This window comes from Solanum stenotomum, chromosome 3 (genome assembly GCF_019186545.1).
Source record: "Solanum stenotomum isolate F172 chromosome 3, ASM1918654v1, whole genome shotgun sequence".
Lineage (NCBI taxonomy): Eukaryota > Viridiplantae > Streptophyta > Magnoliopsida > Solanales > Solanaceae > Solanum > Solanum stenotomum.
This window is the reverse complement of record NC_064284.1, coordinates 7,897,569-7,924,971: the sequence shown is the minus strand read 5'-3', so window position 1 is coordinate 7,924,971 and position 27,403 is coordinate 7,897,569. Positions and strand designations below refer to the sequence as shown.

General features: G+C 35.4%; 3 protein-coding genes across 7 annotated transcripts; all 3 read left to right on the top strand.

The window, feature by feature from the left end:
* Positions 1 to 226: 226 nt before the first annotated feature.
* LOC125860478 (serine protease SPPA, chloroplastic) lies at positions 227 to 20,862 on the top strand. 5 transcript variants are annotated; one of them, XM_049540443.1, is made up of 15 exons: positions 227 to 749; positions 1,842 to 2,025; positions 3,249 to 3,386; positions 3,757 to 3,927; positions 4,004 to 4,107; positions 5,428 to 5,495; positions 5,973 to 6,139; positions 6,929 to 6,998; positions 7,417 to 7,571; positions 10,404 to 10,509; positions 10,887 to 10,974; positions 11,063 to 11,206; positions 11,878 to 12,109; positions 20,342 to 20,477; positions 20,684 to 20,862. In XM_049540443.1, the coding sequence occupies exons 1-13, from the start codon at positions 276 to 278 to the stop codon at positions 12,106 to 12,108; spliced, it is 2,100 nt and encodes a 699-aa protein (XP_049396400.1). In that variant the 5' UTR covers positions 227 to 275; the 3' UTR covers position 12,109; positions 20,342 to 20,477; positions 20,684 to 20,862. The 5 variants fall into 5 exon arrangements, with proteins under 5 accessions (XP_049396400.1, XP_049396402.1, XP_049396401.1 ...); XM_049540445.1 differs by lacking the exon at positions 20,342 to 20,477 and having other exon boundaries at positions 11,878 to 12,270; XM_049540444.1 differs by lacking the exons at positions 20,342 to 20,477; positions 20,684 to 20,862 and adding an exon at positions 12,494 to 12,748 and having other exon boundaries at positions 11,878 to 12,270.
* On the top strand, positions 15,284 to 26,844 carry LOC125857860 (uncharacterized). The gene is made up of 2 exons (XM_049537511.1): positions 15,284 to 15,719; positions 26,635 to 26,844. The coding sequence occupies exons 1-2, from the start codon at positions 15,284 to 15,286 to the stop codon at positions 26,760 to 26,762; spliced, it is 564 nt and encodes a 187-aa protein (XP_049393468.1). The 3' UTR covers positions 26,763 to 26,844.
* LOC125860486 (pentatricopeptide repeat-containing protein At1g18485-like) lies at positions 17,059 to 20,102 on the top strand. The gene is made up of 2 exons (XM_049540454.1): positions 17,059 to 18,241; positions 18,383 to 20,102. The coding sequence occupies exons 1-2, from the start codon at positions 17,165 to 17,167 to the stop codon at positions 19,979 to 19,981; spliced, it is 2,676 nt and encodes an 891-aa protein (XP_049396411.1). The 5' UTR covers positions 17,059 to 17,164; the 3' UTR covers positions 19,982 to 20,102.
* Positions 26,845 to 27,403: the final 559 nt, after the last annotated feature.

Below are 27,403 nucleotides of genomic sequence, written 5' to 3'. Positions count from 1 at the left end.
AATTCTGGGTTCGTCTCTAACTCTAACGGGCCTAAAAGTTTCAAATCTTTTTTTGAGATATTTTCTAGTACAAAAAATCTGCTAAAAGCTCACCGTTACTATGCTCCATAGTCCATATGATACGAAAATAAAAAAGGGCAGTGTGTAGTAAAGTTCAGGACGACGTGGCGCTTAGGGAACCGCGTTACAAGACTCGGACATTATTTTTTTGAAATCTGATTTCTCCATTTCTGCCCGACGGAGTCCGAAAGCGTAGAAAAGTAGTGTGAGAGAGAATGGCGAAGCTTTTATCCACACCTCGTCTCACCTCCATTCGCTTACGCACAGTCACTTCCACTCTCTCCAAATCTTCTTCTTCTCCAATTCACTCTTCTCCCACTGTTTTCCCCATTTCTCTTCACTCCAATCCCCTTTTCTTCTCCCTTTACACTACTCCTCTCCTTACCCTTCGCTCTGTCGATAATCCTTCCAATAATCATCGGAATTTCTCCGTTTCAGCATTCGACACTAAGAACGACGACATATCATCGTCTTCCAAAGATGAGACTAAGGATGTGCCTATTGCTGAAATCAACGACGACGATACTGCGAAAAGTTCTACCAAGGACGATCAGTATCCGACAGGAGAATTTGAATTTGAGGAGTACGGTGCTTGGAAGAGCTTAGTTGTGAAGTTTAGAATGCTCTTTGCGTTTCCTTGGGAGCGAGTCCGCAAGGGAAGTGTTCTCACCATGAAATTACGTGGACAGGTTAATTCCTCTTCCTTGAGAGCTATTTGATATTTCAATATAGATCGAAATTTTAAGTAATCATAATAACAATGTCGAATTCATTCGAAATCCTATGTGCTATAATAATATATAGTGTAGTGAAATTTACGAATAGAAGTATAAATTTTGCTTGGGATAAACTTTGCCCAACCATCACGGAGTTAGTAATGAGTTGTAGTACTTGTTATCCAATTGAATTTGCAAAACGCAAGTATATAGGTGCTTTAGAACGACGAGTGTCGTTAACTTTAGTTCTGGTGCATCTGATCATTTGTTTTTGGTAAGGTAATTTTAGTAATGAAGCATAGTACTAAAAATGTTTTATTTCTTTCCTTCAATATGTTCTTTGATTTGGCTGGGGAATGGGCCGTGGGGTCTTTCCGAAACAACCCCTCTACTTAGCGTACGCCCTACACTCCCCTGACTCCACCTTCTGGAACTACACTGGGTATGTTATTGTTGAAGCATAGTACTAAAATAATACTGTGTAGATACAAAATGCAGAAAAGCTGACCAGGGATCCTATTATATCTGTAATGAAGAGAAAATTCAGCATTAAGCCAAAATCTTCAGTTCTGAATGCGTCTATTGTTAAGTAATACAATGCTTTCCTTGTTTCCTTTGAAAGTTCCTTTCCAACAAAGCAACTACATAATGCAAAGAAGGATGGTCTTCCAAATCTTCTTCTGCTCCTTCCTTGTACTCTGGTTTTGCATCTGATCATTAAAAGGGTAATTTTATGTTTAAATTACTAAGTGTAGCTAAATAGAGAGACAAAGAATGGGGACCTCTGGTTTTGCATCTGATCATCAAAAGGGTAATTTTATGATCAAATTACTAAGTGTAGCTAAATAGAGAGACAAAGAATGGGGACCTCTGGTTTTGCATCTGATCATTAAAAGGGTAATTCTATGATCAAATTACTAAGTGTAGCTAAATAGAGAGACAAAGAATGGGGAAGTTACACATTTATCGTCACATAATACTTTTTATTCTGCTAATTCTTATTTGGATATTTCTGCTCTGTTTAGTTGAAGTAGTTGAAACTCTTGTACTGTTTTGTGTCCTCAGATATCTGATCAGTTACAGAGCCGTTTCTCTTCAGGATTATCCCTACCTCAAATTTGTGAGAACCTCATGAAGGCTGCTTATGATCCTCGAATCTCTGGTGTGTATCTCCACATTGAACCTTTAGGTTGTGGCTGGGGCAAAGTTGAAGAAATTCGGAGGCATATACTGGACTTCAGGAAATCAGGCAAGACTTCGTCTTTATAATTTTATGAAATGGTGAAATCCGAAAAAAGGTTCATGTGCTTGTCACTTGATTATAAGTATAACATACTTGGGAAAGAGGAAAAGGATGACATTTGGTTATGTCTGCCTGCATAAAGCTTGTAAGGGTTGAATTTGAAACCATGGAAGAATCATATTTTGATCCATCAAGGATTTGTAAAAATAAGGACATAATGAATAGATGAAAGTATCCGTATATATAGGCCTTTTTGTACTTTAGTAACTTTTAGGTTGAGGGACTGGAGGGGAGATCATATTCTTAGCCTTCTTCGATGAAGTCATTTAAATAAGATAAGTGAGTATTTGACTTTATCAGAAAAAAAAGAAAAAGATAAGTGAGTATTTGATCAATGCCAAAAGCTGTCATGAACTAATTTGAGAGGTGAAGGGAATTTTAAGGTCCTTGGGAATTGTTTTATCTGGACGCTGTTAGAACTATGTAAGATCAACATACTAGACTCTAGGGCTAGTACTCCTTTCTGTTGTGGCTCATTTCCTCGAGAAACAACAAAATCACACCCTTTCCCATCTTCTCTATGATTGTATGGAAAACTAACCATGTGCCTACTACTCCCGATTCCCCATCTGATACTGTGCCAACTAGTCCCAGTTCTTCAATGCATATGGATGACAATTTTTTGGCCCATTCTATCCATCTGATATGTGGTAAGTCTTTAAATATATCCAGCATCTTGGAGTATGTGCCTATTTCAGTTCCTCCTATGTTATGAGATTGGAAAAATGCAATGTCTCAGTTGAGATGAGTATTAGACTAAAAACTACCTTATAAGAAACCTAAACTTTAAAGACACAAGGAGAAAATATTAAACAATGCTTGATTGATTACAAGCAATGCTTTAAAAAAAATAATCTTTCCTGTCTTTTCATTATAAAATGCTAAACAAAATGATCAATGTCACTACCTTCAAATGTTTTGGGATTATAAGGCCATCTCTCTATTATTATTCATCATGTTGTAGTATTTTGCTTTGCAGTTGCATCTGATGTAACTAATCACTCAACAAATCTTAATTTCAAATGAGTATACGTTGTATAGACGGAAAGTTACTTGGATTAATTAAGCTTCTTATGTTTAAGGAGTGCCATATGAGATCCATTTGTTTTAAAATCGAGAATTAGGAAAAAGAAAAGTAAAGAAGAGTGTTAATCTTTGTCATTTTTCAGGTAAATTCATAGTCGGCTATGCACCTGCTTGTGGTGAAAAGGAGTACTACATTGGCTGCGCTTGTCAAGAGCTTTATGCCCCTCCAAGTGCTTACTTTGCGTTGTATGGTTTAACAGTTCAAGCATCATTTTTGGGAGGTTAGTTCTTTAGCTCCACAGCTGAAACAAAAAAAAAATCTTGGAGAGATAAGGTCCCCTTAAATATCTCAGATTCTGTTAGATCCTTGGATGTATGGATTGATGGTTACCTCTTTTGAATATTGAGTGGATCATCATTGCAATAATTGTTATTTTTTCATCAATTTATGTGGAAGTGCAAAAAGCAAAACCTATTTCGAAGTTACTGGAATTTGCTAGCCAGTGTTACTGGGGTTTCAGAGTATGTGTGAATGCAGCCTGAATTGTTGAACAGTGCTTCTTATTTGTATATATAGCTAGTTAAAGAGTATATGCGATCTCAGATTGGTTATGATCACCCCTTATTTGCAGCAAATTTATTGCTCTGCAGGTGTCTTTGAGAAAGTTGGAATTGAGCCACAAGTGCAAAGAATTGGTAAATATAAGAGTGCTGGAGATCAACTAATGCGTAAAAGTATATCTGATGAAAATCGAGAGATGCTAACTGCATTACTTGATAATATATATGGAAATTGGCTCGAGAAAGTTGCTATTACTAAAGGTGACTTCAGATTTGAACTTCATACTGGAGATTTAAAGTCCAGTGGGGATTTTCATGATCTGATTTTCTTACTCAGGGAAGAAAAAAGAAGACATTGAACAGTTCGTTAATGATGGAGTTTACCAAATTGAAAGGCTTAAGGAAGAAAGCTGGATAACCGACATAAAGTACGATGATGAGGTATAGTAATTTTCTTGGTGTCTTGAGGCTTTACTTGAGAAACAGTTCTTTGACTGATTTATTAGTTGAATTCTTACTTCTTCTTTTTTTGGTTTGGAGGTGGGGTGGGGAGGGGAGGGGTTACTTTTCAAATAAATTAGGATTGGTAATGGATTCACTTCTTTTCCCAGGGAAAATCAATTCTTAAGAAATCATAAAGGAAAAGGATGTAGACAACTACTAGTATGTGCCATTTCATGTGACCATTCTGGTTTAGGTTCTAGGATGATTTTGCTTCTTTCTCTTCATTAGAAATTAAATGAAGAATTCTGCTTTTGTCTGTATGATATTATTTTTTTGTTCATGGAATATCGAGATCCACTTTATCTGACACTATTATTTTTGTTGTGTTGTCAAACATCTTTTTCTTTGACCACAATTTTTTAGATATATTTTTCGTATTTTTTGTTTATAAAAAGTTGTACTCCCTCTATCCCAATTTATATGACACCCTTTCTTTTAGTCTGTCCCAAAAAGAATGTCACATTTTTATATTTAGAAACAATTTAACTTTATGTGATGACTTACAACCACACAAGTATCTAAGATTTGTTTTGGACCACAAATTTCAAAAAAGTCTTATTTAATTTCTTAAACTCCGAGCCTAGTCAAATGATGCCACATAAATTGGGATGGAGGGAGTATATAATATGTTTTATCTAGTTCCCAATTGTTGCAAATTTAGTTTAAAAAGTTCAAAATATCAATGTCCGAATTGGGACCTTGCCAAAGTAGGTCTCCTGAACTGTTACTGGGGTCTGGGAATGCTGAAACCGTGGGATATAGCGAACTTTTATGAGCAGTGAATTTTTATGTACAAGAAAGTGATAGCTGCACAGGCTTTCATAATCTATGCACTCTTTTACAGCCTTATGATGAGATACCCTTAGTATCCAGTGTTTCTTCACCCTTTGTCTTATTTTATTTTTAGCTTATGGACGAAATCTTGGATATCAGCTGAAGTTAAAAGATCCTTTTAATGATTAGACAGTCAGTATTTGTCACTTGTCAGACATCCATATTGCAGGTCTATATGTGATTATATGGAGAGCAACTAAGTTGTATACTAGCATCTTTGCCTAGGAAACAAGATTCGCACGCACTGTTAATCTCTGGATTATCTTGTACTAAGCTTCTATAGTCAGCTTCATTTGTGTATCCGGCCAACTGGATCCAATCACTTCCGCATAAATTGTTTCGTGAACTTGACATGCACATAAGAACTTAACACCTTTTCTTCCATGGTTAATCAAGGGATCACTGATTTTTGCAACTCCTCAGGTAATGTCAATGTTGAAAGAGCGTTTGGGAATTCTGAAGGATAAAAAACTCCCTGAAGTTGATTACAGGTTTTTTCTTTCTGAATTTCAGGTCATCTGGATAATTTTTCTCAGGATTTATTTTTTTATTTTGCACCAATAGTTTTGTACAGTTATTTTGTACATTGCTTTTCATGAGTAGATAATTGTTGATCTTAAGAGATATCTTGCACTAAATGAAGATGCAATATGATGGAATTTGACCTTGCATTTCACTTTTATGCTTGGACTAATTTACTGCCCTGGAATTTTCAGCGTATCAAGACTAAGAAAAAATTATTTTATGTAATTCTACAAAACATCCCAGGGGGCTAAAGGAGAGTGTAATAAATTGTTTCAGTTCGATTTTGAGATTTCGCTAACCATCAATTGTCATATATTTTTTTAGATAAAGTCAATTGTCATATATTTTAGTATCCTCTCTCCACATATTCTTTGTTTCAGCTGTTGTGCACTATTTTCCTTTTGGATCTTTTAACATTTTGTGATTATTATATTCTGACACAGGAAGTATTCAAAAGTTAGGAGATGGACTCTCGGTCTAACAGGTTATAAAGACCAGATAGCTATCATTCGAGCCTCCGGGAGTATTAGTCGCACACGCGGTCCATTTAGTTCACCTAGTTCAGGAATAATAGCAGAGAAGTTGATTGAGAAAATTCGTAGTGTACGAGGTATGAAGTGTCCTTATATGTGCACTTCATAAAGTGGTCAAAATATGTGAAAACAGTTGCTCATTACAAATCCTGATTAGCCATAAATCGTGAATACCAAGTTTGTAGTCTCAGAAAGACACTCTGCAGACACAAGGCATTATCTGCTCTGTGCAGTTCTGGTTACTTTGTTATTTTCTTAGTTCTCTTTGGTATCTTTTCCAACTCAGACTATGGAAAGACTTGTTGAAAGGCTTTTGCTTAGTATGAAGGAGAAATACTCTTGTGAGGACTATGTCACTGTTATGTTTCTAGAGATTTGATTGAATAAGCAAAGTGCTACACTTCATATTCATTTTTTCTTCTTTTTCAGACTTTAATAGTAAAACTTAGAGATGGAAAGGCCAGCTATTGTAGTTTTGGGTTTATTTTACCGTCTAATGCATGAAATGGCTATTAGCTACGTAAGTTATGTTAGAAGAACAGTATGTAAATTTTTCAGGTAACTAGTGGGAGTCATGAACAGTTCAATAAGACTCGTGCATGTACTGTTTCATCGAAGATATCAGGGTGCAAGGTTTCCATATTCATATCATCCCTTCCCTCTCCTTTTCGAAAGGAGGGGACTATCCATTGGTGAACTCTCAAATTACAGCAGATTTGGATGCTTCTGTGTGTTGATTTTAAAAATGAATGGAGGAAAAAGTTTTGGATAGGTTTAGGTGGTCTTGGTGCTTATTTAGGTTTTTTCCTTTTGGTTGTCAATTTTTCTTCTTTATTTTGCTTTTCATGTGTGTGTCTATGATGCAGAGTCGAAAAGGTTTAAAGCTGTCGTCCTTCGAATTGATAGTCCTGGAGGTGATGCTCTTGCTTCTGATTTGTAAGTCCTGTAATGTTATGGATCTTTCCATTTTATGCACTATGTAAGGATTCACTTGGCTGTCTGAATTTTCTCTCCGTAACTTCTATGATCTTTGCATTTACATCTCTTCTTTCAGATATAAAGTCCTAACTACTTTTTAGGTAAAGTAAAACATATATTAACTGTTTAAGTTGATTGTCTTGTACAATGGAAATCTCAACTCTTATTTTCATTTAATCTCCTGTTTTGTGTGCTTTCATGATACTTTCGGTAAATCAAATTGTAAAATAGGAATGTGATATTGTTCTGTTCATGTATTCAAAGCAGTCGATGTATTTTTCACTTGTAAAAGCTTCTGTAGTGTAGACTCTGATGAACATTATTTTATTTTCGAACCAAATTCTATGCTGATTTACTAGGGTGCTTTTCTCTACAGAATGTGGAGAGAAATCAGACTGCTGGCAGAATCTAAACCTGTTATAGCATCTATGGCTGATGTGGCAGCCAGTGGAGGATATTATATGGCAATGGCTGCGCAAGCTATTGTGGCTGAGAACCTTACATTGACAGGCTCAATAGGTGTGGTGACAGGTAAATCTATATACAACAATTTTTTGTCTTCTATAAACTGTGATTGATTGGTATACAATTAGGGTGCTAATGTCAGATCTGGAATCATTTTCCAGAGAACCTTATGGGCCTGGTTAGATGGGATTATAAAAAGTAAATTATAAGTCAAAAGCAAAAGCCATAAGTTGAGGGTACCCTACTTTTGGTTTTTGGCTTATTTTAAACTTTTTTGGCCTAAAAGTGTGTGCTTAAAAGCACTTTTTAACCTTTCCAAACACCTCCAAAACTAAATAAAGTGCTTAAAAGTCAAAAGCACCTAAAATAAGCTAATCCAAACGGGCACTATGCTTCATATGTGTGGTGTACTGAGTTTTAGTTCTTGTATTTTTGCACTAGCAAGATAATTTCTGCACAGGTGTTATCGGCAGGGGCGGATCTATGTATCATGGTGGGGGTGCCATGGCACCCGGTGGTCTCGGTTGAAATTTTATATATATGTATATCTGGATAAAAAGCTTATGAATAATAAACTTGCCACCCCTAGACACAAGTAGGCGCATGGTGCCCGTGGTTAAGGATTGAATTTTCGGCTTCCGGGTCGCAAGTTTGATTCTCTATTAGCTCATTTTTTTAATGCATTTTCCATTTCTTTTGCAAAATAAAAATGTTGGGGCTTGGACTCGAACCCGCAATCCACACATGAAAAAACAGTGTTAATACCATTAGGCCATGGGCAACTTTTGACTTTAATAGACATTATTATAATATGGTATATGTGACGAAAAGTTACAAACGGTTGAGACTTAACGAGTAATAATTTGATGATTCAATCAACCTAACGATATGGCACCCACAACCTTCAAATCTTTGATCCGCCTCTGGTTATCGGCTCCCAAAAGTTTGTACCTGATAAAGAGATGCATTTGCATATCTTGACTCAAGTGTAATTTAGGAACTGAAATGTTGGTTAAATTTACCATCCAGTTTTAAGAATTAGAAACAGCTCTCAACCAGATGAAAGCATCACCTTGCTCATCAGGAATGACCTGTGCTGTTCAGGAACTCCTTCAATCCTAGTTGTTGTTGAAGAAAATTCGTAGAACTCAATTGGTTTCTGTGTAACTGATGCTGCTTTCATTGTCTGTAACTCTTTTTTTGAAACTGTTCATTGTCTGTAACTCTTTGGCCTCACAATTTGATTTTTATTGGATTATTCATCATTAGTTGGTCAGATTGCTTTTAGTTTCGCCTGTGGGTTTCGGGATAAACTTTTATGTTATCAAAAGAAAAAAAAAGTAAAAAGTTAAATGTTTTCACTTGTGTGGGCTGAGGATACATTTTATAAGGTGCAGAAGCGTGGATTTGTAATTAATTGATCAGATTTGTTTATTATCTCCAAATTGAAGAAGGTTTCTACTCCTGTTACACCCAGTTGAACTATCCGCAATTTCATACCTTTTAAAGGAAGATATTGAGGAAAAAAGATTTGTATCTTGAATGACAGGTGTTTTTCCTCGTGTGGTATAACTTTTTTGAAGACTTTGTGCTTGCTTTGCTGGAATGCATAATGTGGTCAACGATTCTTGCATAAATGGATCTTGTCTGATTCCAAAACCTTATACTGTCTTCACCTGAGGATAAATCAAAATGTTCTCATTTTGAGTGCCATCCATTGAGGTATCAGTCCCAACTACAAAAAAATCAGAACACATGCTTCAACTGTATGTTCTTGTATCAGAGTTGGTGCTCTTCGTAAGGCTGATTGTACTGATATTTATTTTACGGACTTCAGGCTATGCCATAGAACTGAATTATGAGGGTGCAAGTTCTTTTAATTTTTCCAATAGTCAGTCCTTCTCAATGTATACCACAATTAGATCCACTTAGTACCAGCTCAATATATATTGAAGTGTAACTAGATAGTCCTATATTGAATGGAACAACCGAATTTGTACCAAGCTCTGGAATTGTAGGAGGTATTTGTAGGTAATTCCAACTATAGAATTGTATAATCATTTGGAAAGAGGCTAGGCTAATGTTTTGTCTATGTAAGTAGCCTGATGTGGGATTGAAGATTCGTTTCACATAATAACATGTCTTATAAAAAAAAAAAAAACATGACTGATAATTTAAGACGAAGGACTAACTGTATCTTACAGGTAGGTTATATTATATTTAGAAAAGGTAGCTCAGAGCCCTCTCTTCACTAGGCCCTCCCCTTCCCTACTCCTAACATTGCCATTGACCCACCCACTTCCCAATTCTTTTATTACGCCGGCAATTTCATCTAAACATGTCATTCTCAGATTTTTTTCTGAACCAGATTTATCTTCACAGTTGTGGATTAGAAGAGCTTGGACTGATATTAGTAAAATTGGGATGACACACTCTTTGGTGTATGTGTGTGAGTGAGTGAGTGAGTGTATGCCTGTCTGTCTGTCTTCCTGCAAATAGGGAGATTGGATTGATTTGATGTATATCTTGATGAACCCTCTAAGATTGTGGTTTATGGGAGAGGCAACTCTTCTGGTTTACTCCATCTTTATGTCGGTCCATGACTCCATGTATTTGCTTTAATACGAGTGTCGATCCTTTATAGTTGCAGTTTTACCATTGCTTGGTTCCTCTGGGTTTTCCCTTGCTATCTGCACTGCCTGGAAGTTTTCCATTCTGCTGCTGCATGCCCCTTACATTCGTTATTTTGTCCTTAATATTCACAAAATTTACTTGTATGAGGTCTTCACAGTTAAGATAGTGGAATTGACTTTATGAGCTAGCTGTGCTATTTCACATGTATGCCCGAGCAAACTTTTTAATCAGAGTCAATATTTTAAAGTTACTTATTTTTGGCAGGAAAATTCAACTTGGGAAATTTATATGAAAAAATTGGCTTCAATAAGGAGACAATATCAAGGGGAAGATATGCAGAGCTTACTGCAGCTGAACAGCGACCATTCAGGTAAACTTTTTTCGTCTTCCTTGGGGTTATTATACATGTCGCTGGGTGGTCCTTTACACCTTTGAAGGCTTGAACCCCATTATAGGAACATAACCTTAAGTCGTGTTAAGTCGTGAATTTCATGTTACATCCTTCTGTTCTTACTGCTTTTGGAGTCTTCATAACAAGCTGAATTTTGATCTTAGAGACTAGCATAACTTCTGTACTTATGCCTAACACCAAAATCAGAACTTCCACATCTACTATTGCATCCACTTGGTTCTCGCTTTGTGGCCTTTGAGCTTAGCTGTTTTAATTGCCTACAAATGAAAATCCAAATATTGGATTTTAGCTTGTCTTTTGATTTAGTATTTTCTCAGATAGAACTTCATCTGTAGGCCTGAGGAAGCAGAACTGTTTGCCAAATCTGCACAGCATGCATATACCCAATTCCGAGACAAGGCTGCCCTTTCAAGATCAATGACGGTATGGTACTGGTAAAGAAAACAGCTTAGAATGGAACAGTCGTTACTCTATTTATCAGTTGATTGATATACCAAGCACTGCATTTTAGGTGGATAAAATGGAGGAGGTTGCACAAGGGAGAGTCTGGACTGGAAAGGATGCTCTTTCACGAGGTCTAGTTGATGCTGTTGGTGGTCTCTCTCTTGCTGTAGCAATTGCAAAACAGAAGGCCAATATACCTCAGGATAGACAGGTCCGTCATAAGTCAATCTATTTTTGCTGTTAAAGCAGCCATTTCAGTATGAGCACATAGATTGTAGTGCTGTGCAGCCTGAAGTATGATTATCAAGTCTGTAGATCAGTTTATGCATTGGATCCTTGTCATCTGTCATTTTAGTGAAATTTGTAACTCTCTTGGGAACCTCAGTATCTGAATCTCTTGATCTTCCAAGAGAGAGCTGGTGAATTTCCTGCCAAAACCAGATTCTATAAAATCTCAGTCGCATCTATCATCAATTAAAAATATAGAAATATGAGGAAGTTGCTACAACTTTTGAGATAAAATGAAGTGAGATATGAAGTCAAAGGAGATAACCTGAACTTTCTTAGTCAGGTGTGAACCATCATGGTACTCATCCCAGGGTCTTTTATTCAGAAAAAAGAAATGCATGACGATGATTGATGCACCACTAGTTTAGTGGTAATAATACCTGACAAACCTTGGAAGCTGCTTTCTACTATTGGTTACTGGAAAATAGTCAGACGCGATAAAGTTTGGTTTGATAAGAAAAAATACTGTTGAAACTATATATCGAGTTAATTCTTCCTTTTTTTGCTTGTATGTTCATCTCTCTCTTTTCTTTTTTGAAGGGGTTTGCTATGGAGATGAATTTTTTGGTCGTCCTAATAAGTTGTTAACTGCAGGTTTCTGTTGTTGAGCTGTCAAGGCCATCCGCGTCCTTACCAGAAGTTTTAAGCGGCATAGGAAGCTCTTTAGCAGGGGCAGATAGAACTTTGAAAGAGTTGCTAAATGATGTGGCATCATCTGATGGAATCCAAGCGCGTATGGACGGAGTCATGTTTGAGAAATTAGGAGGAGCCGCTTACACCAATCCCCTGTTTATGTTGATAAAAGATTGCCTCAGTTCCTTCTAAAGTCAAAGGCTGTATGCTGTTGTATCAGAAATATCTCATTTTATTATTTGCTCAAGCAAAACGTTCATACAAGGATCTTACATTTTGTTGAGGATGCAGAGTTCGGTTTGTTTACGTAAGGACATTGGTGTTCCGCTTCCAACTCACAAAGCAAAAAATCAGGTACTTGCCTCTTTTCCTTGTATTCAGTATATAACTTCCGATATGTTTTAGTTTTAAGTCTTGGGTTGGTGAGTAAGTGAAACAAATGGATAGGTGGTAAACAAAAGATTAAATTTCCTCAAAGAGATTACCTCCTGAAAGTTGAAAGTGCTAAAAATATATTTGGCACTATCAATACTTGTAAAAAAATTTGATTCATTAAATTAAATTACAGTTATTGCAGGTTGGTATATATGAACTCTTGCTGATCTGAATTCAGGATGAGCGGTTTCTAGGTTTCAAATTGCTTATCTCAACAAGGATATGGAGGTACCACACAAATTGGTATCTCGACATTCTGTTTTATGTAACTACTGTAACTTTGAAACAATTCCACTTTGCTCTCCGTATGGTTCATCCTGTCAACAGACAGATCCATGGTGCCAACGGCCATGTACAAAATACAGATTTACAATTTAGAAGTGAAACATTCTCTTCATCTCTTTCTCCAACTCCTTTCCTTTGGTAAATGCAGTAGAAGAACTATTGTTGCTTCAAGGCTCAAGCTTTGTGCATTCAGGTAGAGCTCGGTTTTTATTTATTTTTTGTTTCCCACCTGGCACTCGGTACCTGCATGGGGCCCGACAATCTGAATTCGCGCTCGGTAGTCCCATATTGGGAGATAAAATGCTCCTTAATAAAAGGTGATTTCTTACTTTGGACTGGGCACCCGAGATCTCTAGTTGAGGATGATAGAGTACTTACCACTCCAATACAATCTTTGTTGGTGGTAAAGCTCTCAGGGTTATGATATACTAAGTTGGGTACCAACTCTAGCATAGCTTTATGAATTAATAGAAACTAGTAAGCTTTCATACATGACGAAAGAGAACCATCCTCCCACTCCCTGCTTCACAATGAAAAAAAGAAAGAAACTGCAACCACTACCTAGGGGGGCATGCTCACTTTCTTCCCTGAGACCAAACACGTTATATGTTTTCTGCTGTAGTCTACTGCTTTGAAGGAGCGGCGTTAAGATAACTTCTATGTTTTCTTTGGTCAAGGTATATGGTTATTAGAGGAAAAATATAGTAGAGGTAGTTTGATATTTAGAACAGGTATCTAGTTATTAGCTTCAGCAGTTTATTTCGCAGAAGAATATGGGTAATTAATTGTGGTTGCTTTCTCCACCTAGTATTACTGCATGCTTGTGAAGCAAAGAGCACACCAGATCCGGATTGAAATCACAGAGTTACTGTGCTATATCACATTGTGACTTCAACCCAGATCCTTGACTTTACCGTTTCTTTGCAACTTTTTTTTTTTTTTAATGGAGTGTTTTGTAAATCGTGGGGAAGGAGAGACATAAAATAAGAGATAGTATTTGGTTGAATTGGGATTATAACTTATTTATCCCGGTAAGAGAGTTTTTGGTTTAATTGGAGTACAATGTATTTGATCCCTTCTCTCGCCCACTATTATTTGCCGAGTAGAGTTAGTTTGGTACTCTCTATTCCATATTAACTGTATTTTGAGGTTTTTTTTCACTATTCAAAATAATTGAATAGATCAAAATTTTAGATGGATGTTTGAAATTTTTTTCATATTTGCTTTTATATTTTGTAGGAGGTAAATTACACTACTTACAAAGTTATATTCATGATTTCACAAAGAATAATAGTGGAAATTATGATTTAAATCATATTGAATGTTTTTCTTAGTATGTGTGCATTGCTTCACAAATTAGTTAATATGAAATAGAGCAAGTACTATACTAGTATAGAGGTAGTAGGAATCGGTTGGTTGGTCAAGATACACGCAGGTTAGTCAGACATTATTATCGATATAAAAGGAGGATGTGGGTGTGGGTTATCATCTAGTATTCAGTCCTACTAAGGCTGAAAGAGCAAAAAGATGACTAGTAATGAGTTTCTTCTTGTTTTGTAGAATGAAACTAGAATCAGAGTTATTGCTTGCGATAACCCTAGACTGAAGGGTGCATCACAGGCTGCAGATATTTGGAAAAATAGGCCTTGTGTTGCAAGCTAAACAATTCGCACAAGAAGACAGGCTGCAGATATTTGGAATATCTCGTTAGGATTCCAGATTTCAGTTTCAACTGTCACTAGGTTCTAAGCTTCTCTATACTTGGGCATTGGACATTAAAAAAAATATGATATTTGAAAGAAGGAAAGAAAAAGTTAAAAAAAGGTTTTAGGAATTGAATTGTGTTTGATAATGCATTTTACTTGAAAAAAGGTATCGTATTTTTAAATTAAGATATATTACATTAACAAATAAGTACAAATATTATAGATTTAATTAATGATCTTATATGATTTATAATATGTTGGTATACAATATAAATAACAATAAAATAATCAAAAAGTGTAATATAAAGTATAAATAGTAATTCTCTAAATATAAAAAATGTGATAGAGAACTACTTTTCACCTCTCTATAAATGGATAATAGAGAGGGTTGTAGAGCACATTCTCTATTTTACTCTCCAAGTATAAAAAAAATAGAGAGTATAATAAAGAGTATGATGAGAAGTTGTTCATACATGTGATAACACTCCATAGTTAATAGTAATAAATTGAGTGTCTGCCACCATTACATTGTAGTTCAAAATCATATTCGCATCCATATTCTTGATTCTTGAAGAAAAAGATTCATTCTTTTTGTAAAAATTAGGGGTAGACCCTCATGAGATGATGACATTGTTAACTATGATGACATTTACTGTATTTCTTTACGACGGAATATATTTGATAGGGAAGGGAAGCATTGTTTTTATCACCCAGTAGTCGTCCTATACAACAGCTAAGCGGGTAATAAATTATGTTCTATACATCGATGATTGCCACGCCATCATTTTTGGAGTTTTGTTGACCGGAGAAAATTGGATTTGCCCCTTTGCTGCTTCAGTGCTGACTATAGTCTGTATAAATAGACCCCATCCATTCCAGCCTGTAAAAACGCAACACGAGCCTTGTCAATTTTTCTTTCTTCAGGGCACGGAACATATATAATGGAGTTCCCAAACTTTGTCAAAAAGTTTAGAGAGAGGATTGGCCATTACTTCCCAAGTAGTACTACAGTAGTGTCACCCAACTCCCCTAGTACTGTAGGTTTATCCTTTGAATCCTCCGCTAACACGGTGACACAACGAGCTGAGCTACAGCTGGAATTGGAAGAGAGTAGCCCGGTAGTTGCTGCTGAAACCAATAATTTCGATAGGTCGATGCTATTCATGGCATTCTGTTTAACATCAGGGGTTGAGATAACTCTGTATTCTCTACAAGCTGGAAACGGCGGGAGCCGTAATCGTAATCATGATCCTGACTCACTTCCTTTGTGTTTCCAATTGTTGTCATTTGCTATTTTACTTGCTTTCACTTTACTCTTCGTGGGAAGATTTATAAAGAGCAATTACCCGGCTGAATCTGAATTGCTAGAGCGGGCAGGTATTTTATTTGCCACTACAGCTTTCTACCATGTCATGACAATGCCCTTTTCTCTATTTCTCAAAGGTTGCTCTTGGGGCGTCTATCTCTTCTCCTTGCTTGCTATTGCTATTTGCAACCATTACTAATGCGCTCTACAGTCTGCCACCACAAAATTTTCTCTTTAGTTATATGTATCTTTTTAAAAAAAGTTATTTGGAAGGGCAGAGAAATTAAATCGTGGTCATAGTTTTTTTTATATAATAATGAGGACGGTTTTCTTTGGGTTAATAAGATTGTATAGTTAACCTATGTGGGATATTATGAGCTAGTGGTTATTTATCGTTCTCATAAGTTATTGCAAATATATATATCATCTCCCTCGCGTTTTATAAAAGTTCAGTTTATCTTCTTCTTTGCTTTTCGGTTATCAATTTCATCATCTGTTTAAACTCCTTAAAACTAAAATTGGATTTGATTCGTCTCTTTCCGTACTTATATTTTATTTATTATAACTAAAAAGTATTCAGTCCAAGTTGATTGGCCTCTCGCTGGGATATTCTTTAATGGTTCAAGAAGCACAGTTTAATATGAAGCGTAGAGCTTTTTTTTAATGTTTGTTGAATTCAATATAATTAGTAAGCATAAGAAAGGCAATAATATCAACAATAACATATGTAGTAAAATTCTACAAGGTGGGAAGGTAGATTGTGCACAACCTTAATAATGTTTTTCAATTGATATTCTAGTCAAGTAGAATTCCTTGAGAAAAAAAAATACAGTAAAAAATATCAATAGCAACAAGAATCAATATGAAATTTGATGGAAAGAAAACATCAGTCTCCGGAAAAAAATCCTTAGATACTTGCACATAAATTCTTATTAAATACAGTAAAATAAAATCATAGAAGGCACCACGAACACTCGCCGTACTAGTCAGCCCTTTAAAAAAAGGCAATAAGATCCAGGTCCTACTATGACATTCTTTAGTTAGTAGAATAAAAATCTATTTGCTAAACGCCGTAAAATAACATGTGAAATGCACTTGCTATACGAGACAAAATTAATTCGGTCGGTGTGCAGAAAATGTTACTAGTTCATTTGCAACAGCACTTGCTATACGAGACAAAATTAATTCGGTCGGTGTGCAGAAAATGTTACTAGTTCATTTGCAACAAAATAGCTACAAGTTTGAATAAATTGAACACAAGAAAATAATAAAATAGCTACAAGTTTGAATAAATTGAACACAAAGAAAATAATATTTTTTAAAAGCGTTAAATATATGTTAATTTTTTTTTATAACAATTGAAAATAATTTTATAAAAGCTTAATACGACACACTATCTCACTTAGGGATTGACGTTTTCAAAATTAAATTCAAAATAGGATAAGGGATGTAAAGGCCACCATATACTTTTTCGCCGCGGGTATCCGTAGGTAGGTAGCCTTGCTATGTATGTTTGATGTTCACGCTGGCGAGCTTCCCCACGGCTGCTTCGGCGACGGTAGCGCCGGCGCCGAACTCCTGCTGCCGCCACCAGCCCCAATTTCAAACCGTCAAAGTTAGTCCAAAACCCAACAAATTACGGTCGTTTGCAACTACCTCCGTTCCAAAATCGGCAGGTTCAATTTGCACCCCACCACCTGAGGAAGATTCTATAACTGCAAAATCAACTTTGAAGAATCAGCTCAAGAACCCATTAACGCTATCCGAAGAGATCACGCAACTGTGCGAATCCAAAAGCTCGTCGGAAGTTTTCCGTACATTTCAAGAAAACCTTGAAAAGGCCTTCTACCACTCGTCGGAAAAATCCGAGGCCTTAGGCGTACTCTTACAGGCCTGTGGTAAACAAAAGGACATTCAAACGGGTCGTAAAGTCCATGAAATGGTTACTTCGTTGACCCAATTAAAAGATGACGTTATACTCTGTACGCGGCTTATCTCAATGTACTCCATGTGTGGGTATCCTTCCGATTCTCTCTCTGTTTTCTATCAATTACGAAGCAAAAAACTGTATCAATGGAATGTTCTTATGAGTGGGTACACAAAGAATGAACTTTGGGTTGATGCTATTTGTTTGTTTATTGAACTGATGACTTCAACCGAGGAAAGGCCAGACAATTTTACTTTTCCTTTGGTTATTAAGGCTTGTGGAGGGGTTCTTGATGTGGGTTTGGGGGAAGCTATTCATGGGATGGCATCAAAGATGGGTTTGGTTAGCGATGTCTTTGTAAGCAATGCGTTAATTTCCATGTATGGGAAGTTTAGTCTTGTTGAGGAAGCTATGAAAGTGTTTGAGCATATGCCTGAGAGGAATTTGGTTTCAAGCAACTCAATGCTTTCTGGGTTCTCATCGAATGGGTATATTGAACAAAGTTTTGATCTTTTCAGAAATATATTTACAGGGGATGAAGTTCTTGTTCCAGACACGACTACCGTGGTTATTATGCTGCCAATTTGTGCAGCAGCAGAAGAAGTGGAATTCGGGAAGATTATTCATGGTTTAGCTGTAAAGCTAGGATTAGCTGACGAGTTAACAGTGAATAATTCTTTAGTGGATATGTATNTTCCAGACACGACTACCGTGGTTATTATGCTGCCAATTTGTGCAGCAGCAGAAGAAGTGGAATTCGGGAAGATTATTCATGGTTTAGCTGTAAGGCTAGGATTAGCTGACAAGCTAACAGTGAATAACTCTTTAGTGGATATGTATTGCAAAGTTGGATACTTTTCTGATGCACAAATTCTGTTTGAAGAAAATGAGAGCAAAAATGTGGTCTCTTGGAACTCCATTATCGGGGGTTATTCAGGAGAAGGAGATGATAGAGGAACATTTCATCTTATGAGAAGGATGCAAAGTACCGATGAGTATGTGAAGGTGAATGAGGTTACTCTATTGAATGTTTTGCCTGTGTGCCAAGAGGAGTCAGAGCAGTTGATAGTGAAAGAGCTGCATGGCTACTCACTTAGAAATGGTCTTGAATACCATGAGTTGTTAACAAATGCTTTTATTGCTGCCTATGCCAAGTGTGGATTTCTCAGATATGCTGAGCTTGTATTCTATGGAGTGGCAAATAAGACAGTAAGCTCTTGGAATGCACTGATAAGTGGCTATGCTCAGAATGAGGATCCATCGAAGGCTTTGGCTTTGTCCTCTGAAATGATGGATTCTGGCTTGCTTCCTGACTGGTTCACTATTGGTAGCCTTCTGTTTGCTTGTTCCCACTTAAAACTGCTACATTGTGGTACACTAATTCACGGTTTTGTGCTTAGAAATGGTCTAGAAACAGATATGTCTACACTAGTTTCCCTAGTTTCATTCTACATGACTTGTGGAAAATCTGAGCTAGCACAACGTCTGTTTGACAGGGTAGAAGATAAAAATGTTGTATCCTGGAACGTGATGATAGCTGGTTATTTGCAGAATGCACTACCAGATAAAGCCTTTTGTCTGCTTCGCGATATGGTATCTCATAGATTGCAACCTGATGAAATTTCTGTGACAAGTGTTTTAGGGGCTTCTTCAAAATTGTCTGCTGTCAAGCTGGGGAAAGAAGTTCACTGCTTTGCACTGAAATCCAATCTTATAGAGGATAGTTTTGTTCATTGCTCAATCATAGACATGTATGCAAAATCTGGATTCATAGAAATGTCCAAGTATGTTTTTGACCATATTCCACTCAAAGATATAGCATCATGGACAGCTATGATTACTGGATATGCAGTTCATGGACTTGGAATGGAGGCCATCGAGCTATTTCAGGAAATGCAGAAATCGGGCTTCAGCCCTGCCAGCTTGACATATGTCTCTATTTTAATGGCATGTAACCATGCTGGGCTCATTGAAGAAGGTCGACAATATGTTAAAGAGATGCAGACATTGCATGGTCTAAAACCTGAATTGGAGCATTATGCATGCGTGATTGACATGCTGGCTCGTGCTGGACAGTTTGATGATGCCCTAAATCTCATGGCTGAGATGCCTATGCAGCCAGATACTCAAATTTGGTGTTCGTTGCTCAATTCATGTATAGTTCACACCCAGTCACATCTTGGCAAGAAATGTGCTAACAAGTTACTGGAATTAGAACCAAAAAGAGCAGAAATTTATGTTTTAGTATCCAATTTTTTTGCTAGATATGGGGACTGGGACTCTGTTAGACAAGTGAGGGACAAGATGAAGGAATTAGGCTTGCAAAAAGAAATTGGCTGCAGTCAGATTGAAATAGGAGGAAAAAGCTATAACTTTGTTGTTGGCAATATGCTTTCCAAGCCATAAGAGCTCTAGTGAAGTTTGATGTGACCAAACGGAAACAAGTGAATTGGTTAACACCCGAGATATTTTTGAAGGGGTTTGTAGTGGAGATAAATTTCTCAGTCTTCCTAATAAGTTGTTAAAACTGCAGGTTTCTGTTGTTGAGCTGTCAAGGCCATCCGCGTCCTTACCGGAAATTTTGAGCGGCATAGGTAGCTCTTTTGCCGGAGCAGATAGAACATTAAAAGAGTTGCTAAATGATGTGGCATCATCTGATGTGATCCAAGCCTGTATGGACGGGGTCATGTTTGAGAAATTAGGAGGAGCCGCCTACACCAATCCCCTGTTTATGTTGATAAAAGATTGCCTCAGTTCCTTCTAAAGTCAAAGGCTGTATGCTGTTGTATCAGAAATATCTCATTTTATTATTTGCTCAAGCAAAACGTTCATACAAGGATCTTACATTTTGTTGAGGATGCAGAATTCGGTTTGTCTACTCAAGGACAAAGCAAAAAATCAGGTACTTACCTCTTTTCCTTGTATTCAGTATAGAACTTCCGATATGTTTTTGTTTTAAGTCTTGAGTTGGTGAGTAAGTGAAACAAATGGATAGGCGGTAACAAAAGATTAAAATTTTCTTACTTCCTTAAAGTTGATGGTGCTAAAAATATATTTGGCACTACCAATACTTGTAAAAATTATTTGATTGATTAAATTAAATTACAGTGGTTGCAGGTTGATATATATGAGCTCTTGCTGATTTGAATTCAGGATGAGTGGTTCTCAACAAGGGTATGGAGGTACCACACGAATCAGTATCATGACATTCTGTTATATACAACTACTGTAACTTTGAAACAATTCCGCTTTGCACTTCCGTATGATTCGTCCTGTCTTAACAGATAGATCCATGGTGCCAACGGCCATGTATAAAATACAGATTTACAATATAGAAGTGGACATTCTCATTATATGTTTCTCCAACTCCTTTCTTTTGGTAAATGCAGTAGAAGAACTATTGTTGCTTCAAGGCTCAACCTTCGTGCATACAGGTAGAGCTCGGTTTTTTTAGGATTCCCACCTGGCGTTCTTTGATATCCACACGGGCCCAACAAAATCTGAATTCGCGCCCTGAAGTTCCACATTGGGTGATAAATTGCTCCTTATAAAAGGTGACTCCTTATCGAGGGCTTGGGATCCAAGACCTTTGGTTGAGGATGAAGGATCACTTATTGCTCCACTTATGAATTAAGAGAAACTAGAAAGCTTTCATAACATGATGAAAGAGAACTATCCTCCCACTCCCCTCTTCACAATGAAAATGAAATAAAATCCGCAACCACTACCGAGGGGTAGGGGTGTACATGGCCGGGTTGGTTCGGGTTTTTCAAATATCAAATCAAACCATTTGTGTCGGATTTTTGAATTTATAAACCAAACAAAACTAATAAAACTCGGGTTTTTGAACCTCGTGGTTTTTTGGATTTTTTTGAGTTTTTCGGTTTTTTCGGTAAAATATTCATACAAACATATAATTTACTTGTACTTCAAATATTTCTTTAGTCCTACCAAAATACAACTATCTAAGGTGTTTCTTAAGAAAATAACACAAAATATGATATGATTAATGACACTAAAAAATTCAACAAAAAAACAACAATGAAATTGCGTAAAACAAATATTGCAAATTAATAAGTCATAATGAAAATGATCATAATTTAAAAATATTAAATCATGCTAAAATATGTTTAATAAGTATTAGTTACATGACTAAATATTAAAGGAAATTAAAATTAGATTATGTATTTTAATTGTCTAAACCTATGTAAAATTAAAGAACAAATATTCAATACTATTGTCATTCTTAGTGTTGAATTGATTTCTTTTTTTGCATTAATATTAATTTGATTTTGATTTAAGCTTTTATTATAATTATTAATATCTATGAACTATAATTTTTTTTGGACCATTAGGAATTCTAACTTTTAAACATGAAATAATATATTAGAAAATAAAAACTATGAAAAAGTATAAGAAATATTAAAAAATTATATCAAAGTAAATATTTTTACGTATAAAATAAAATTTTAAAATTATATATATAATGTCGGGTTGGTTTGGTCTCAGGTTGGTATTTTTTAGTTGAAACCAAACCAACTCAAATATAGTCGGGTTATTTTTTCCAATACAAAACCACTAATCGAATTATTTTTTTTGGTTTGACTCAATTTTCGATTCGATTTTGTACCCCCCATGCTCACTTTCTTCCCTGAAACCAAACATTGTTATGTGTTTTCAGCAGTAGTCAACTGCTTTCAAGGAGTGGTGTGTAGATAACTTTCATGTATTCTTTGGTCATGGTGTATGGTGATTAGAGGAAAATGTAGGAGAGGTAGTTTGATATTTAGAACAGGTATATAGCTATAGCTTCATCTGTTCATTTCCCAGAAGAATATGGGTAGTCAATTGTGGTTGCTTTCTCCACCTAATATTACTGCAGGCTAATGAAGAAGAGCACACCAGACCGGAAGTCACATGGTTAATGTGCTCATATCACATTGTAACTTCAATCCAGATCCTTGACTTTAAAATGCCGTTTCTTTGCAAGTTTTTTTTAATAGAGGGTTTTATGAATCGTGAGGAAGGAGAGACAGAAGATGAGAGATAGTATTTGGTTGAATTGGGAGTACAACGTATTTTATCCTTGTTAAATCACTTCTTAGACAGTAAGAGAGTTTTTGTTTAATTGGAGTTCAGTTTATTTGATTCCTTCTCTCGTCCACTAAGATTTGCCGAGTAGAGTTAATTGGTACTATACTAGTAAGAGGTAGTAGGAATTGGTTTGTTGGTCAAGATGCACGCAAGTTGATCAGACATTGTAAAAAGAGGAAGTGGGTGTGGGTTATCATCTAGTATTCAGCTCTTCGAAGGTTAAAAGGGGAAAAAGATGATTATTAATGAGTTTCTTCTTAATTTGTAGAATGAAACTAGTGAATCAGAGTTATTGCTTGCGATAACCCTAGACTGGAGGGTGCATAGCAGTTTAGATTGTGGTAGTATTGACCACTAAACTAAACCTAAGAGGAGGAGGAGAATTGAAAAATAGGCCTTATGTCGTCACAGTTGTTAGCTTGTGAGCTCAACAATACGCACAAGAAGACAGGGTGCAGATATACATTTGGAATATCTTGCTAGGATTCCAGATTTCAGTTTCAACTGTCACTAGGTTCTAACTTCTAAGCTTCTCTATACTTGGGGGGCATTGGACATGAAAAAAAAAATATGCTATTTGAAAGAAAGAAAAAAAGTTAAAAAACGTTTTAGGAATTGAATTGTGTTTGATAATGAACTTAACTTGAAAAAAGATAATCGTATTTTTTAAATTAAAATATATTACATTAACAAATAAGTACAAATATTAGAGATTTAATTAATGGTCTTATATGATTTATAATATGTTATAGTTACAAATCAAAAAGTAGAAACTAGAAAGTATGAATAGTAGTTTTCCAAATATAAAAATTGTAATAGAGAACTACTATTCACATAGCTATAAATGGATAATAGAGTGGTTGAAGATCGCATTCTCTATTTTACTTTCTAAATATAAAAGGGAAAAGGGTCTGATATACCCCTCAACNCATTCTCTATTTTACTTTCTAAATATAAAAAATAGAGGGTAAAATAAAGATAGATTGGAAACGGTCTAATGTATGAGAGTCCGAAACCTAAATAAGTCACACAAAAATAAAAGTGACCAAAATAAGTCACTATTCTAGTAAGTAACTAAAATAGGCTTAGTGGAAGAAAAAAATTTTGTTTTATGCAATATTCCAAATGTTTTCTGTTAGTCTCATAACGTGTATATTTTAATATATAACGGAACTATTTTTTACACTTTGTAAAGTGAAAGTTTTTCTTACATTTTATTAAGTGGAAGAAAAAAAATATGTTTTATAAAGAGGAATATTTTTCACATTTTGCATTAAATTGTATCTCTTTANATGTATAAAAAAGATTAAAATATACCTTGAACTTTGCTAGAAGAATCATATATACCTCTAAATAATTTTTAAGAAAATTAAAAGTCAAAAATATAAATTTAAAACTAACTTTTTCACTTCCATTAAATAAAGGGTATATGTGAGCTCATTTTGTAACTGTAGGGGTATATGTGAGCCGTTTGTATAACGGTAAGGGTATATATGAGCCACTTTCATAACGAGGGGCATATCAGCTCCAAATGACAAAGTTGAGGGGTATATCAAGCCCTTTTCCCAATATAAAAAATAGAGGGTAAAATAAAGATAGATTGGAAACGGTCTAATGTATGAGAGTCCGGAACCTAAATAAGTCACAAAAAAATAAAAGTGACCAAAATAAGTCACTATTCTAGTAAGTAACTAAAATAGGCTTAGTGGAAGAAAAAAAATTGTTTTATGCAATATTTCAAACGTTTTCTGTTAGTCTCATAACGTGTATATTTTAATATATAACGGAACTATTTTTTACACTTTGTAAAGTGAAAGTTTTTCTTACACTTTATAAAGTGGAAGAAAAAAAATTTGTTTTATAAAGAGGAATATTTTTCATGTTTTGCATTAAATTGTATCTCTTTATGAAGCTTTTGCAGTGTTTGTCATACAATTATATTGATTTGACATATCATAAAAATGGAAAAAATTATTACATTACATATTTTTATTATTTTTATTTTGAAAACTCCTCCAAGCTCTATTTAAGGACGTTCAAACATTGTCCTTCAACATCTTTAGTCTTCTATTTTTCTTCATTTCAATCATAAAAAGATGTCTTCTGAACCAAAAGTTAGAGTTTCGATTTATTGGGAAGGGAAAATTATACATGACGGAAATACCGTTTATTATAAGTGTCGTCCCAAATACAATGCAAAATATTAAATTAATGTCCGATATCATAAATTTCTTTCAACAATTTATAAAAGAATGAGTATAAATAGTACTGATTATAATTTGATTATAGTTGAAAAATACTCCACTTCATTTTTATCACAAGGACAAGTAAATTTTGGAGAGTGGATTATCTATAATGACAAATCATTGACCGAGGGTTCAAAATGACTAAATAGATCAAATCAAGTTAACAATACTTGAAATCTATGTTAGGAAGGAGCCTAAGACTAGACAACAACGTTCTCCTAAAACAATACTTGAAAAATATTTCTCTTTGTAAAACATATTTTTTTCTTCCACTTTATAAAGTGTAAGAAAAATTTTACTTTACAAAGTGTAAAAAATAGTTCCGCTATATATTAAAATATACACGTTATGAGACTAATGAAAAATGTCTGGACTATTGCATAAAACAAAATTTTTTCTTCCACTATGTCTATTTTAGTTACTTACTAAACTAGTGGCTTATTTTGATCACTTTTATCTTTTTGTGGCTTATTTAGATTTCGGACTCAATGTATGATCAGAAGTTAAACATACATGTTGTTATGAACCAAGTCCAACCAAATAGGATTACCAAGATCACACAAATAGTTGTTGGGCTGGCAAGACCTATTGGGCTGAGAACAAGCAATTGGGCCAGACTATATTGGGCTGAGAACAAGCAATTGGGCCAGACTATGTTTGGGATTCAGGTTGATAAATACAACTTGGGAGAGCAAATTGGAGTTATGCAAATTGTGAAAGAAGTTGTCTGTTACTCTCATCTTTTATCTTCTTCTGTATCTCATCTCTATCTTCTTCTTCTTAATTGTTCTTCCTTACCGGTTGTTATTTTCTTGTAATTCCAATCAGCGATTGCAATACTACAAAAGTTCCCTTGGTTATTATTGAGTTTGTTACACATGTGATGACTACTTATTTACTCCATAGTTAATAGTAAGAGAAAAGACATAAAATCACCATTAAAATTGTCCTATATTTGCATAAAAATACTTTAACTTTAAATGTGTCATATCACCCCACAAAACTTTATAATATCTTTGTAAGTGGGTCATTTTGACCCATTTCCTCGTCTGTGTTTGTCATTATTCAACCAGCTAAGCGGGTAATAAGTCCTATACAACCGGTTAAAGCGGGTAATAAGTCCTAACAACCGGTTAAAGCGGGTAATAAAGTATGTTGATATAACCTGAGTTATTTCTGGGAAAGTGGACATGCGGAAGAAATTTGACCTTTTGCTGCTTCAGTGCTGAGTGTAGTCTCTATAAGTAAACCCCATCCATTTATAAACCCCATCTAGCCTTTTTCTTTCAATGGAGTTCCCAAACTTTGTCAAAAAGTTTGTATTTCGGTTTAGAGAGAGGATTGGCCTTTACTTCCCAAGTATTACTACAGCTATGTCATCCAACTCCCCTAGTACTGTAGGTTTATCCCTTGAATCCTCCGCTAACACGGTGACACAACCAGCTGAGTTACAGCTGGAATTGGAAGAGAGTAGCCCTGTAGTTGCTGCTGCTGCTGAAACCAATAATTTCGATAGGTCGACGCTATTCATGGCATTCTGTTTAACATCAGGGATTGAGATAACTCTGTATTCTCTACAAGCTGGAAACGGCAGCCACTCGCTTCCTTTGTGTTTCCAATTGTTGTCATTTGCTATTTTACTTGCTTTCACTTTACTCTTTGTGGGAAGATTTATAAAGGGCAATTACCCGGCTGAATCTGAATTGCTAGAGAGGGCAGGGATTTTATTTGCCACTACTGCTTTCTTCCATGTCATGACAATGCCCCTTTCTCTATTTCTCAAAGGTTGCTCTTGGGGCGTCTATCTCTTCTCCTTGCTTGCTATTGCTATCTGCAACTATTACTAATGCGCTCTAGTCAATGCAGAGAAATTAAATCGTGGTCATAGTTTTTTTATAATAATGAGGACAGTTTTCTTTGGGTTATAAATAAGGTTGTATACTTGTATAGTTAACCTATGTGTGTGGGATAGCTAGTGGTTATTTATCTTGTCATAAGTTATTTCTTACATTTAATTACGATGAAAGCAAATATATACCATCTCCCTCGCGTTTTATAAAAGTTCAGTTTATCTTCTTTGCTTTTTGGTTATCAATTGTATCATCGGTGTAAACTCCTTAAAACTAAAAGTGGATATGATTCGTCTCTTTCAGTACTTATATTTTATTTATTATAACTAAAAAATATTCAGTCCAAGTTGATTGGCCTCTCGGTGGGAATTGGGATATTCTTTAATGGTTCAAAAAGCACAATTCAATATAAAGCATAGAGTCTTTTTTTAATGTTTGTTGAATTGAATGTAATTAGTAAGCAAAAGAAAGGCAATAATATCAATAATAACATATCTAGTAAAATTTCACAAGTAAAATGAAAAGATAGATTGTACACAATTTTATCTTTATCTGGTAAGGATAGAGATGATGTTTTTCAATAGCTATTCAAGTCAAGTAGAATTCCTTTTAAAAAAAAATACAGTAAAAAATATCAA